The following is a 15601-nucleotide window of genomic DNA, read 5'->3' as shown; positions in this document are numbered from 1 at the left end:
GTTTTGTTTTTAAATTATACTAACTCTGGTCACTTAGAAAGTTTGAATTCTCTTCAGCTAATATCATACATAATATTCTACAAACATTTCAGAAAGTAATCAAATAATCTATATTCTCATCTGGACTTCATAAAAAAATAAAGAGCACAAACTAGTATCTTTTCCAGTTTAAGGTTCAAGATAAGTATATGCTGAACCAAATTTAGAAACTTAACGCCCATAAAGAGGAAACAATCAATAATAGCGTACTCATTAACAGAGTTCTAAATATCATATTCCTGTGTAATCAAAATAGATCCTTGCACTTTAAGGCAACTGTCAAAATATAAAAATTTGGAGCAAGATTGGGACCTTAGTAGAAAATCCCAGATTGGTACAATTGGTACAATTTCTACATAATTATAAAATTCATGTTGATTACTCCTGAGTTATAAAGCTGATAAAACTCAAATGATCTGTTTCCATAAACATGCGTAATTACAGCTATAAAAGAATACAACCCAAAGTTTTAAATTTCCCAATTACTAGTGGATGTTTAGAAACAAATCCAAGTTAATTTTCAGCCCTGACATACAAGCATGCAGTTCTCTCCTACCTTCCATTCCAAACTGTAATTTGGTTGGCGACACAGAACAATTTACAAGCACACTCACCACTAGAGCTTTCACAGAAGCTTTGTGAGGTGTGGACAGAGGCCTTCTCCAGTTGTTGAGCCTCCACACCTAAGCCAAGCTGCTTAGCATTAGCCATTTTTGAGTCTTCTGGTGATGAGTTATCTGTTTTCTCTTGAGGTTGGCTCCGCTGCATCTGCTGGTCAGGCTTTGGAGTATCGTCTGCTCTCACTAAAGTCAAGGGAGGCTCTGGAGAGTCAGCTGCCACAGGTTCCTTTTCTGCAGTCACTGATTTCAGAGCTCCTTCATCTTCGGCACTCTTTTCTTCCTGGGTATCAACTCTATTCTCAGCACATGGTTCTATTTCTGGAGCATCATCCTCCCACAACTGAGAATCAGAGCATTTCTCCACTCCCTCTAAAGGTTCAGAAGAAACATCAATTCTGGGAGATGGTTCCTTCACATCTACAATGACAACACTGGAGTCCTCTGATGTAGCTTCTTCCCAGGCTTCTTGATCCTTATGTTCCAATTCTTGGTCAAGCACTGGAAGCTTTTGGGGGGAATCAATACTAATCACACTGGTTTCAACTTCCATAGCTTCCTGGCATTCTTGTTTTGGGCTTTCCTTTGGAAGAGAGAGAGCTTGGGACTGAGTTTTGGTCAGAGAAAGGTGTAATGGGACACTCTCCATATTTTCTTCTTTCAGCTCCTCTCCTTGACTTTCACAAGGAGTCTCAGGGATTTCTTCTACCTCAGACCCTGAAGACCCTTCCTCTGGATGATGCTCTTTAATTTCCATAGCTTCCTCCTGATCTAACACACTAGAAAGTGCCTCAGATCGAGTAGCAGGAGAAGGAACTGCCTGACTCCCTGAATCACAAGTCAGATCTATACAAACGTCTTCTGCTATCGTCTCTTCTCTGCCTTTGCAATCAGCAGCTAAAATACTAAAGTCATCTCTGGTTTCTGTGTCATCCCCCTTTATTTCGTCAGCATTCTGATTCAGTTCTACTTGGCCATCTTGTGCTGGATTAATCAAGATACTGTCATTTTCAGCAGCAGGAACAAGTTTAGAATTGAGAACTGAAGACACGGGTTCCGTATCCACAATTTGTGTGTTTTCTCCATCTTCCTCAGTCCTGTGAGAAGTCAAGCTCTCCATCTTTGGTGACTGACTACACTCACTTGCAGAAAGCAACAACTTACAAGAATCCCCTGTCAAAGACAGCCCAAGATCCTCAGTGGAATTCTTTGGTTCAATCTCTGAAGTTTTAGAACACTCAACAGTCAAAGATGAACTATGCAAATTTCCACCTTTCTTCCCGTCATTTGATCGTTCTTCCAAACTGGGAGATGGAATGAAAATGTCCTAAGGAAGAACAAAAAGAGACAAATCGTCATTTGTTCTTAATCATGTTTCTTTTCAATCTAACCCTTGAATTATTCTAAAGTTTTTAAATCAAATATTCAGGAACTAAAGAACTCTAGGATCATAATCTCAGAAATACAAAGCTCATAATCACTAGTCTTTTTATCAACACAAGTCACTGTTTAATGCTTTTTTAAAATAAATCATTGATATAGAATAAGGATAATCCAAACAAAAACTTAAAAATATTAACTTATACTTTTAAAGGTAGGAAGACACTTAAATTTAATTGTACATCACCAAAGTAGTAAAATCATGTTATATATGATGGGCCCTCAATTACACAGGAGTCATTTGAACATATGCCTACACAGCCCACTTCAGTTCTCACAAAATGGGAATATATACTTATTTTACTTCCCACTGTTTAAAATATGCTAGCATTCATAAAGCAGATGTTAAAATCCAAAACATATAATATCACTGGTCAACACATACTACTACATCCCAACAAAACTGGCTAAAGTTAAAAAGACCACATCCTGTTGGTGAGAATGTGGAAGAACCATAACCTCATACATTGCTGGTGGCTATGCAAAAGGTACAGCCACATTAGAAAACAGTATAGCAGTATCTTACAAAGTTAAACATACATATGACATACCATATGACCCAGAAATTCCACTTGTTAAGTATTTACCCAAGAAAAATAAAATCATATGTCCACACAAAGATGTATATGCAAATGTTCATAGCAGTGTTATTCATAATAGTCAAAAACTGGAAGTGACCCAAATACGTGTCCAATGGTGAATAAATTGTAGATATCCATATTATGGAACACAACTAACAATGAAAAGGAATAAAATATTAATACACGCAACAAAATGACTCTCAAAAATATACGAAAATATACATGGTGACAGAAGGAGACTAGACTTTTGGTGGTGAGCGCACAATATACAGATGTCATGTTAAAAAGTTGTACACCTGAAGCTATATAATGTTATAAACCAATGTTTTTCCAATAAATTTTTAAAACATAAATTTAAAAAAAGAACTCAACCACAAAAGACTATAAATACTTTATGGTTCCACTTATACGAAATTGAAAAAACACACAAAACTACAGTGATAGAAGGCAGATGAGTAGTTGCCCAGAGTGAAAGAAGGGATCAGAAGGGTGTGGAGGAAGAAGCAACTGCAAAGGATTATGGAGAAACTTTTAAGGGGGAGGCAACTATTCTATACTTTGACGGTGGTTGTGATTATACATTTGTATACAACTCCCAAAATTCATCAAACTATACACTTAAAATGGTATTTTTACTTTATGTAATTAAAACCTGCATTTTTTTAAAAAAGAGAAAACAACCCAAAGCTTAATACGATTTTATGTAAGAATCTACATTTAGGGTGTTACTTTGCCAAACACAAATGTTATAAAACTCTAGACATTGCTAGTAAGACATTTATTTCCTGTGATCTTTAGGAGGATGATGAATCACGATAGGTTGCCAAACATTCTATATATTTCATAACTTCTGTTATTTCAATGTCTGGGGCTATTGTTTACCCTTTCAGATTATGAAAATAGTCATACATCTGAGCCTGCTCGTATACTCTCTCTCACACATGACTGAGTATAAATTGGTCCAACATTTCTAAATGGCAATTTGGCATACATAACAACAGCCTTGAAACTTTATATACACCTTAGCCCAATTATTCCATTTCTAGGAAATTATTTGATGGAAGTACACTGAGATTTAGCTACAATACTATTCAGTGCTAAATTATTTAGAATAGGAAACAATATGAAATATCTTAAAAGTCTGATAGAAAATGAATTTAAAAATTATGATACATCCATATGATGGAATACTTTGTATCTACATAAAATTGTAGATGAATATTAAAAGATATAGAAAAACATGCAGGCCATGCAATAAATAGAGTTTTATTTTAGTAAAAACAATATGTATTTTATTGTAGTTTTTGATATTTTTTAATATAATTTTCATGTGTCTTTTCAGTTAATAAACATACACCATAAATAAGAGTAATTATTTCTGAGACAGGATAACTGAAATTTATCTGTACATTAATACAGCCTCTAAAAGGAATATATATTTTTTTCTTGTTGCAAAAAATAGTCATTTTACGAAGGCTCACAGAAAAGACATTTTTAAAAATCTATGCTTTTTCAAATGGGAAACACACATAAAGTAAAATTAACCACTTTACAATAAACAATGTTGTCCAACTACCACCTCTACCTAGTTTGAAAACGTTTTCATCACTCCAAAAGGAAACCCCACACCCATTAGGCAGTTGTTACCCATTACAAATACCTTTTAAGCATTATCAAAGTAAATACTGACATAAGTTTTTTGGGTTTTTTTGATAGAATTTTTTTTCAAATAGTACATAGAATTTCAGTCAGTCAGAGTAAAATTTCAGGGGCCAACCACCACATCAACGAGCTATGTTTCTAAAGACTGTCTGGATCTAGCCTCTGAGTCTCTGACTCCTAACAATCCACAGTATTGAGGGTCCTTGGAGGTCTAATCAGAATAACAGAGCTAAGTGAACAAAACCAAGGGAACCCCTACAGACGTGCCAACAGCACCAAAGGCTCAACTATACAACCCATACAAAAGACAACCCTGGAGCACAGGTGACCAGGGAGACAGTGTCCATGGGCTCCACATGACTCCTACTTCATAATGCCACTCTGCCAAAAGCAGGAGACATAACCAATCAAGCTAATAAATAGAAACAAACACAGGGAGGCAGCCAAAATGAGGAGACAAAGAAACATGTCCTAAGCTAAAGAAAAAAAACTCCAGAAGAATTAAAAAAAATAGAGACAAGCAATCTAAAACATATATAGTTCAAAACACGGATTATAAAAATGCTCAGTGGGGGCCGGCCCGGTCGCTCAGGTGGTAGGAGCTTCGTGCTCCTAACGCCAAAGGCTGCCTGTTCGAATCTCACATGGGCCAGTGGGCTCTCAACCACAAGGTTGCCGGTTCAACTCCTCGAGTCCCGCAAGGGATGGTGGGCAGCGCCCTCTGCAACTAAGATTGAACACAGCACCTTGAGCTGAGCTGACTCCCGGATCGCTCAGATGGTTGGAGGGCAGGCTCTCAACCACAAGGTTGCCAGTTTGATTCCTCGACTCCCGCAAGGGATGGTGGGCTGTGCCCCCTGCAACTAAGATTGAACACGGCGCCTTGAGGTGAGCTGCGGCTGAACTCCCGGATGGCTCAGTTGGTTGGAGTGCGTCCTCTCAACCACGAGGTTGCCGGTTCGACTCCCGCAAGGGATGGTGAGCTGCACCCCCTGCAACTAGCAACGGCAACTGGACCTAGAGCTGAGCTGCGCCCTCCACAACTAAGACTGAAAGGACAACAACTTGAAGCTGAACGGCACCTTCCACAACTAAGATTGAAAGGACAACAAACTGACTTGGAAAAAAGTGCTGGAAGCACACACCTGTTCCCCAATAAAGTCCTGTTCCCCTTCCCCAATTTAAAAAAAAAATGCTCAGTGAACACAAAGGAAGAATAGAGGAACTCAGTGAAAACTTCAACAAAGAGATAAAAAAACATAGAAAAGGATATAGAAACCATAAATAAGAACCAGTCAGAAATAAAGAACACAATAACTAAAATGAAGAATACATTAGAGGGAATCAACAGCACATTAGATGAAGCAGAGAATCAAATGAGTGATCTGGAAGACAAGGTGGCAGAAAACACCCAATCGGAGCAGCAACAACAAAAAAGGATTTAAAAAAAGGAGGATAGATAAGACAACATCAAGTATACCAACATTCACATCATAGGGATACCAGAAGAAGAGAGAAAACAAGAGATTGAAAACCTATTTGAAGAAATAATGACTAAAAACTTCCCTAACCTGGTGAAGGAAATAGACATACAAGTCCAGGAAGCCTAGACAGTGCCAAACAAGATGAACCCAAAGTGGCCCCACCAAGACACATCATAATTAAAATGTCAAAGGTTAAAGACAAAGAGAGAATCTTAAAAGCAGCAAGAGAAAAGCAATTAGTTATGTATGAGGGAGCTCCCACAAGACTATAAGCTGATTTCTCAAAAGAAATTGCAAGTAAATAGGGATTGGGATGAAATATTCAAAGTGATGGAAAGCAAAGATCTACAATCAAGATTACAGTACCCACCAAGGCTGTCATTTAGAACTGAAGGAGATATACAGAACTTCAGAGACAAGAAAAAGCTAAAAGTGTTCCCAACCACTAAACCAGTATTACAAGAAAGGGCTTCTTGAAAAAGGTAAAAAATATAATTTAGAAAATATAGGAAAAGAAAAATATTCTCTCTAACAAAGGAAAACACTAAGTAAACGTAGTGGATCGACCAGCTATAAAGATAGTACAAAGGGTAAAAGGCAAAAATAGGAAAACCTTGTATAATTACAACAATAAATTAAGGGATGCACACAAACACACACACAAAAGAAGGAAAAAAGAATGATAAAAATAAATGTGGAGAGGTTGAGTAAAAATTGTAGTGATTTTAGAATGTGTTTGAACTTAAGCAACCATCAACTTAAAATAGATTGCTATAAACATAGCCTGGTGTGTGTGTGTGTGTGTGTGTGTGTGTGTGTGTGTGTGTGTGTGTGTGTGTGTGTGTGTGTGTGTATGCATGCACATGGTATTCACAAACCAAAATTCTACAAGAGATATACAAAAAATAACCAGAAAGGAATCCAAATACAACACAATAGAAAGTCATCAACATACAAGAGAAGAAAACAAGAAAGGAACAAACTACAAAAGCAATTAATAAAATGGAAATAACTACATACTATCAATAATTACTCTAAATGTAAATGGACTAAATGCTCCAATCAAAAGTACAGCGTGGCTGAATGGATAAAAAAGAAGACCCATATATGCTGCCTATAAGAGATCCACTTAAGATGGAAAGACACACACAGACTGAAAGTAAAGAGATGGAAAAGAGACTTCATGCAAATGAAAATGAACAAAAATCTGAAGTGGCAATGCATATATCAGACAAAATAGACTTTAAAATAAGGACTGTAACCAGAGAGAAAGGGCATTTCATTATGATAAAGGGATCAATCCACCAAGAGGATATAACTCTCATAAATATCTATGCATGCAACACAGGACCACCCAATTATATAAAGCAAATATTGACTGGCAAAAAAGGACATAACAGTCATAGTAGAGAACTTTAACACCCTACTGACATCAATAGAAAGATCACCCAGACAGAAAATCAACAAGGAAACAGTGGTCTTAAATACCACACTAGACCAGATGGACTTAATTGATTTTTATAGGACGTTTCATAACCAAAACAACAGAATACACATTTTTTCAAGTGCACAAGGAACATTTTCCAGGATAGACCACATGTTAGGCCACAAAACAAGTCTCAATAAATTTAAGAAGACTGAAATCATATCAAGCATCTTCTCTGATCACAGTGATATGAAAGGAGAAATCAATTACAGGAAGAAAACCGAAAACCACACAAACATGTAGAAGCTAAATAACACGCTAAGTAAACAACAAGTGAGTTAACAATGAGATCAAGGAAGAAATCAAAAGATACCTCGAGACAAATGAAAATGAAAACACTACGATCTAAAGTCTACAGGACACAGCCAAAGCAGTTCTAAGAGTCCCTCTTAAAAACACAGGCCTACTTCAAGAAATAAGAAAAACTCTTAACAATATAACTTTACACCTAAAGGAACAAGGAAAAGAACAAATAAAGCCCAAAGTCAGTACAAGGAAAGAAATAATAAAGATCAGAGTAGAAATAAATGAAATAGAGTCTAAGAAAAACAACAGAAAAGTTCAATGAAACCAAAGCTCATTCTCTGAAAAGATAAATAAAATTGGTAATGTTTAGCGAGGCATATCAAGAAAATAAAGAGAGGGCCCAAATAAATAAAATCAGAAATGAAAGAAATGTCAACCAACACCACAGAAATACAAAGGATTATCAGAAAATACTACAAACAATTATATGCCAACAAATTGGATAACCTGGAAGAAATGGATAAATTCCTAGAAAGATACAATCTTCCAACACTGAATGAGGAAGAAACAGAAAATCTGGACAGACAGGTAACTACCAATGAAATCGAATCAGTAATCAAATAACTCCCAACAAACAAAAATCCTGGACCAGATGGCTTTACAGGTAAATTTTATCAAACATTGAAAGATTAATACCTACCCTTCTCAAACTATTACAAAACCTTGAAGAGGAGGGAAGGCTTCCAAACTCATTTTATGAGGTCAGCATTACCCTGACACCAAAGCCAAACAAAAACACTACAAAAAAAGAAAATTACAGACCAATATCCCTGATGAACATAAATGTAAAAATCCTCAACAAAATATTAGCAAATCAAATTCAGCAATATATTAAAATGATCCTATACCATGATCAAGTGGGATTAATTCCCCAGATGCAAGGTTGGTTCAATATCCACAAATCAATTAACGTGATATAACACATAAACAAAATGAAGGGTAAAAATCATGATCATATAAATAGATGTAAAAAGAAATCTGACAAAATCCAACAACCATTTATGATAAAAACTCTCAGCAAAATGCCAATAGAGGAACCACTCCTCAAAGTAATAAGGGCATACATGACAAACCCATAGCCATTACACTCAACAGTGAAAAGCTGAAAGCTTTTTCTTTAACATCAGAAATAAGAGATATCCACTTTCACCACTTTTATTCAACATAGTATTGGAAGTCCTAGCCACACAATCAGATGAGAAAAAGAAATAAAAGGTATCCAAATTGGAAAGGAAGAAGTAAAGCTGTCATTATTTGCAAATAACATGATATTATAGAGAGAGAACCCTAAATATACCACAAAAACACTATTAGAATAAATGAATTCATTAAAGTAACAGGATACAAAATTAACATTCAGAAATCAGTTGTATTTTTATATATAAAAACGAACTATCAGAAAGAGAAATTAAAAAACAATGCAAGGGCATACCAGTTTCAGGTACCCCTCTCATAAGAGAGCTGTACTTTTGCTTTAATAAAAATCTTCGCTCCTCTTAAAAAAACAAAAAAATCCCACTTACAATAGCATCAAAAAGAATAAAATGCCTAGGAATAAATTTAACCAAAGGGGTAAAAGTCCTGTACATGGAAAATTATAAGACCCTGAAGAAAGAAAATAAAAGAAGATACAAATAAATGGAAGGATATGCCATGTTCATGGATAGGAAGAATTAACATTGTTAAAATGTCCATACTACCCAAAGCAATTTATAAGTTCAGTGCAATCCCTATTAAAATACCAATGGCATTTTTCACAGAACTAGAACAAATAATCCTAAAATTTATATGGAACCTAAAAAGATCCCGAATAGGCAAAGCAATCTTGAAGTTGGAGGTATCACGCCACCTGATATCAAACGATACAAAGCTACAGTAATCATAACAGCATGGTACAGGCACAATAAGAGTAGAATAAATCAACAGAACAGAAAAGAGAGCACAGAAATAAACACCTGTCAATTAATCTGTGACAGAGGAGGCAAGAATATACAATGAGGTAAAGACAGTCTCTTCAAGAAATGCTGTTGCGAAAAATGGATAAATATATACAAAAAAATGAAACTAGACCACCCTCTTACACCAATATGGGAATAAACTCAAAACAGATTACAGGCTTAAATCTAAGACCCGAAACCATAAAATCCTAGAAGAAAATATAGGCAGTAAAGTCTTCAACATCATTCTTGGCAATATTTTTTTTAATATATGTCCTTTGGCAAGGGAAACTAAAGAAAAATTTAAATGGGACTACATCAAACTAAAAAGTTTTTGCACTGGGGCAGACAAGTGGCTTAGTTGGTTAGAGCGCAAGCCCTGGGCAACAGGGCTGTGGGTTCGATTCTCACGTGGGCCAGTGAGCTGTGCCCTCTGCAACTAGAATGAAGTCAATGAGCTGCTGCACAGTTCCTGGGTAGCCAGATGGCTCAGTTGGTTGGAGCGCGGTCTCTCAACCACAAGATTGCAGGTTCGACCTCGACTCCCGCAAGGAGGGCTCCGCCCCCTGCAACTAAGATTGAACACAGCACATTGAGCTGAGCTGCAGCTGAGCTCCAGGGATGCTCAGTTGGTTGGAGCACATCCTCTCAACCACAAGGTTGCCAGTTCGACTCTCGCAGGGGATAGTGGGTTGCACCCCCTGCAACTAACAACAGCAACTGGACCTGGAGCTGAGCTGCGCCCTCCACAACTAAGACTGAAAGGACAACAACTTGACTTGGAAAAGTCCCAGAAGTACACACTCTTCCCCAATAAAGTCCTGTTCCACTTCCCCAATAAAATCTTTAAAAAATAATAATAAAATAAAAATAATAAATAAAAGTTTTTGCACAGTAAGAGATTCCATCAACAAAACTAAAAGACAACCTACTGAATGAAAGAAGGTATTTGCCAATGATAGATCCAAGAATGGGTTAATATCCAAAATATATAAGGAACTCATACAACTTAACACCAAAAAAAAAACAATCTGATTAAAAAATGGGCAAAGGACCTGAATAGACATTGCTCCGAAGAGGACACACAGATGGCCAACAGACATGAAAAGATGCTCAACATCACTAATCATCAGGGAAATAAAAATCAAACCATGAGATATCACCTCACACCTGTCAGAATGGCTATCATCAAGAAATTAACAAACAATAAGTCTGGTGGAGAAAAGGGAACCCTTGTGTATTATTAGTGGAATTGTAAATTGGTTCAGTTACTATGGAAAACAGTACTGAGGTTCCTCAAAAAATTAAAAATAGAAATACTATATGACCCAGCAATTCCATTTCTGGATATTTATCCAAAGAAATCCAAAACACCAATTCAAAAAGATATACGCACCCCTATGTTCATTGCAGCATTATTTACAATAGCGAAGATATGGCAGCAACCTGAGTGTTCACTGACAAATGAATGGATAAAGAAGATGCAATGGAATATTATTCTATCATAAAAAATAAAGTCTTGCCATTTGTGACAGTATGGATGGGCCTAAAGAGTATTATGCCAAGTGAAAAATGTCAGAAGATAAATATCATCTGATTCCACTAAAAAATAAAATAAACAAACAAGACAGAAAACTCATAGATACAAAGAACAAATTGATGTTTGCCAAATTGGAGGGAGACTGGGAAGATGGGTAAAAAAGGTGATGGAAATAAGAAGTACAAATTGGGCAGTGATAAAAAAGTCATGGGAATGTTAAAGTACAGCACAGGGAATATAGCTGATAATACTATAATAACTGTACGCATATGGTGTCAAACAGGTATTAGATTTATTGGTGTTACCACTTCACAATTTATATAAATATCTAATTACTATGTTGCACACATGAAACTAATAATATTGTATGTCAACTCTAACTGTAAAAAATTAAACATTACAAAATTTTAATAAAAATAAAATAAACAAATATATTAGGAAAGATTAACAATATCCCAATTTTCTCTTGATTAATTACTTCATTATAAGCATTCAAATTTCACATCAAAATTATGTAAATCTGAACTCCAGTAACCAAAGTACAGACAAAAGATTGTACAACCTTTTGTACAGACAACAGATGTGCAAAGGTTATCCATTAAGAATAACATGTAAGGAATTTGATATGTAATGAAAAAAGAATGGAAATTAAATGGTGGATTTAATATACACGTTTAATTTGATTCTTTTCCGAAATCTCCCTAAGCAATTGTAAAGCAATGTTTTTTTTTAAAGAATGAATTTTCAAGAAAAAGAGAACAGAAGAAAAGACAACTGAAACAAAATTTTGGAAGAGTAGTCATCTATTTAGCCGACTACTGAAAGCTGAATTCCCAAGCCAGGAGGGAGAAAGCCAAGAAGCAACCCAATTACACCACAGAAAGACCATAGTCCAAAAAGTAAGGACTTGTCAACAGTGCCAGGTAACTCTGGAAGTGGTGGTAAGGTGGAGCCAAAAACAGGAGGACTGGTTGGAAATCTATTCAAGAAACAGTTCAACTTCCCGATCCTCTCTACCTGACCTTCATCTGCCCTAGAGAGAATAAAATCAAGCATCCCTGACCTGCAGGACAAGAGGCACAGTTATCAGAAAGCACCAGACTGAAAACGGGGAGATTAAATGATAATTTACATATTAAATGAAACCTGCACCTGCCTCTCAACACCCCCAGTCCTCTTCCATCAATAGACTTCTAGAACAATGACAGCAGACAGGAGGTTAGACATTCTTCTGGGAGACCTGACCAAACGGAAACAAATTAAGATACTGACATTAGGGGACCCCAAAAATGGTCCAGCAGATCACACTACAGTGAATCCCAGAATCAACAAGCACCAAGCACCAGCTCAGAAATTCTAACCCGTTTTCTGGTATCTCACTCTTAAAGCAGACAATCAAGGGTTATCAGACACTTGAAGAAAGCCTCTAATTTGAAAGTCAAACATCAAAACTGACAAAATCTATTTGAAGACAAAGTGACTATTCCAGGGAAGAGAAAACTTTTCAAAAAACCTATTAATATTTCCAGGGAGATATAAGAGTATACCCACAAGATAAAATGCTTTCTATTCCACTTATATGTGCAACCTAAAGAACAAAATAAACAAACTCTTAGATACAGAGACTATTTTGATAGTTGCCAGCTGATGAGTTGGGGAAGTAGGTGAAAAGGGGGAAGGAATTAAGAAGTCCAATTGTTAAGTTACAAAATAGGGCCAGCCCAGTGGCTCAGGCGGTTAGAGCTCCATGCTCCTAACTCCGAAGGCTGCCGGTTCGATTTCCACATGGGCCAGTGGGCTCTCAACCACAAGGTTGCCGGTTAGCTCCCGCAAGGGATGGTGGGCTGTGCCCCCTGCAACTAAGACTGAAAGGACATCAACTTGAAGCTGAATGGCACTTTCCACAACTAAAATTGAAAGGACAATAACTTGACTTGGAAAAAAGTCCTGGAAGTACACACTGTTCCCCAATAAAGTGCTGTTCCTCTTCCCCAATTAAAAAAAAAAAAAATTCTTGGAGAAAAAAAGTAAAAAAAAAATTAAAAAGTTACAAAATAGCCATGGGGATATAGTCATGGGGATGTAGCATAAGGAATATAATCAATAATATTGTAATAACTATGTATGATGTCAGATGGGTATTAGATTTATCGGGGTGATCACTTCCTAAATCATATAAATGTCTAATCACTATGTGGTACACCTGAAACTAATATTGTATGTCAATTGTAATTGAAAAATAAAACAATTATTAAAAAAAGACAAAATGCTATTTAAAAAAAGGAGGGGGATGGGGGGGCGGCGGCCAATGGCTCAGTTGGTTAGAGCGCGAGCTCTTAACAAGGTTCGATTCCCACATGGGCCAGTGAACTGCACCCTCCACAATGGCTTGAGCTTGGAGCTTAGCCGCCAGTGGGCGACCAGTTAGCACAGTGGTTGGAGCACGGTGCTCATTACACCAAGGTCGCCAGTTGGAGTCCCACATGGGCCAGTGAGCTGCGCCCTCCACAACTAGATTGAAAAAAAACAACTTGACATCCTGGAAAAACATACTGTTCCCCAATATTCCCCAATAATTGGGGAAAAAAGGAGGGGGAAGAACATTCAGAGAAAAAAGAAAGGTTTAGAAATTAAAAACCCAAGAGTAGAAATTAATAACTCAGAGAAAGATTAAAAGATAGTTGAACTTGTCAATTGCACTCCTAGGTGTATACACAAGAGACATAAAAACATACGTCCACACAAAAACTTGAGCACAAATGTACGTAGAAGCATTATAGCAGCATTATTCACAATAGCCAAAAAGGGGAAACAACCCAAACGTCCAACAACTGATGAATGGATGAATAAAATGTGGTACACACATACAATGTAATATTATTCAGAATAAAAAGGAATGAAGTTCTGATACATGCCACAACATGAATGAACCATGCTAAATATTATGCTAAATAAAACACACCAGTGACAAAATACTATATATTGTATAATCCTACTTATATGAAATGTCCAGAATAGGCAAATCTATAGAGACACAGGTAGATTAGTAGTTGATTAGGGCTAGGGATGGGGGAAATGGGAATGACTAACGGGCAAGGGGTCTTTTGGGAGGCAGAGGGAGGAATAAAAATGATCTAAAATTGGATTGTGGTGAATAACTTTGTGAATATACTGAAAGCCATTGGATTGCACACTTTAAAAAGATCAGCAATACGGTACATGAATTTTATCTCAATAAAGTTTTTTTTTAAAAAAGGATAGTTGAGAAAATCATCCAGAAAGTTGAATAAAAAGAAAGCGATAGAAAGTAAGAGACAAAATAAGAAAATTACAGGACTATTCTAGGAGTTTCAACATCCAAACAATAGGTACTACATCTTTAAAAGAAAAAACAATTTAGAAAGAACAAAGGTAAAGAAATTAAATAATTAAATGTCCCTGAACTAAAGGACCTGAGTTTCTATATTGAGAGGGCTTATCATTTGCCCAAAAAAATGGATGAAATTAGACCTATGCCAAGAGTGTGGAAATTTCAGAACAATGGGGACGGACAAAGGGAAAATTCTACAAGATACCAGCAAGGAAAAAAGGAGGCTCACACATGAAAGATCAGAATCAGACTGGTGGCTCACTTCTCAATAGCAACACTGGACATTTGAAGACAGTAAAGCAATGCCTTCAAAAAGTTTAAAAGAAAATTATTTCCAACCTAGAATTCTATACTCCTAGAAACTATAAATCAAGTATGAGGTTAGAGAGCAAGCTGCTAAAGAATGTCCTCCACCAAAATGTGGGAGTAAGCCATGCAAGGAGACGTGGAGTCCCAGAGGAATCCAACACAAAGCAAGGACAATCTCCAAGGACAACAGTGAGAGAGAAAAGCTTTGCACCAGTCATAGAAGGTAACAGTACAGATCAGAAATCAGGAGGCTCCAAAAGAGGTTTCTCTATAAAGACAAAGTTTGAGGCCCCTGAACATGTTGAAAGGAGATTCTGACAATTAGTGGAAAGGGTTGCTTTAGTAAGAAGTTCATAGAAGACTAGACAAATAAAACAAACAATTATTAATTCCAGAGAAAACAAGAAAAATAATCATATTCCATAGGCCCTGCTGTGAATAGTGTTTATAAGTGTTCACAATAATGTAAACTCAATAATGATTTAAACAAAATTATGATGTGACTACACTGGTAATGTGGGAGAACAGCTAAAAAAAAAATTTAAAGAATGTATGGAAATATAATCATGATATATAGAGTTATGGAGGTAAAGTAACAAGAAAAAGCTTAAAGAACTGAAAGTGGTTGCCTCTGGGTAGGGATGGGGAGAGAACTTGTTTTCACTTATCTGACTCTTTTTTTGGCATTTACAAATGCTTATTAAGTAAAATCAAACCCTAAACATAGAACTGTGTTGTGAAGGTACTCTTGGGAGATTTTTTTAGGAGGCATGGACAGTACTGGCTGAGGGATTAAGCTTAAACTATGAGTCCCAAGAAATTTGACTCGT

At 36.4% G+C, this 15601-nt stretch overlaps 1 protein-coding gene across 4 annotated transcripts in view; it reads right to left on the bottom strand.

Moving 5' to 3' along the window:
• The window catches only part of TP53BP1 (tumor protein p53 binding protein 1), an 88536-nt gene that overhangs the window by 39559 nt on the left and 33376 nt on the right, over positions 1 to 15601 (bottom strand). For all 4 annotated transcript variants that reach the window (XM_033107876.1, XM_033107878.1, XM_033107877.1 and 1 more), the window contains one exon: positions 654 to 1983. In XM_033107876.1, coding sequence (XP_032963767.1) covers positions 654 to 1983 — 1330 coding nt within the window. The remainder of the gene's footprint in view (positions 1 to 653; positions 1984 to 15601) is intronic.

The sequence above is a fragment of the Rhinolophus ferrumequinum genome, chromosome 6 (genome assembly GCF_004115265.2).
Source record: "Rhinolophus ferrumequinum isolate MPI-CBG mRhiFer1 chromosome 6, mRhiFer1_v1.p, whole genome shotgun sequence".
Classification (NCBI taxonomy): Eukaryota; Metazoa; Chordata; class Mammalia; order Chiroptera; family Rhinolophidae; genus Rhinolophus; species Rhinolophus ferrumequinum.
Note: the sequence above shows the minus strand (reverse complement) of the source record. Positions and strands in the feature narration are given on the sequence as shown.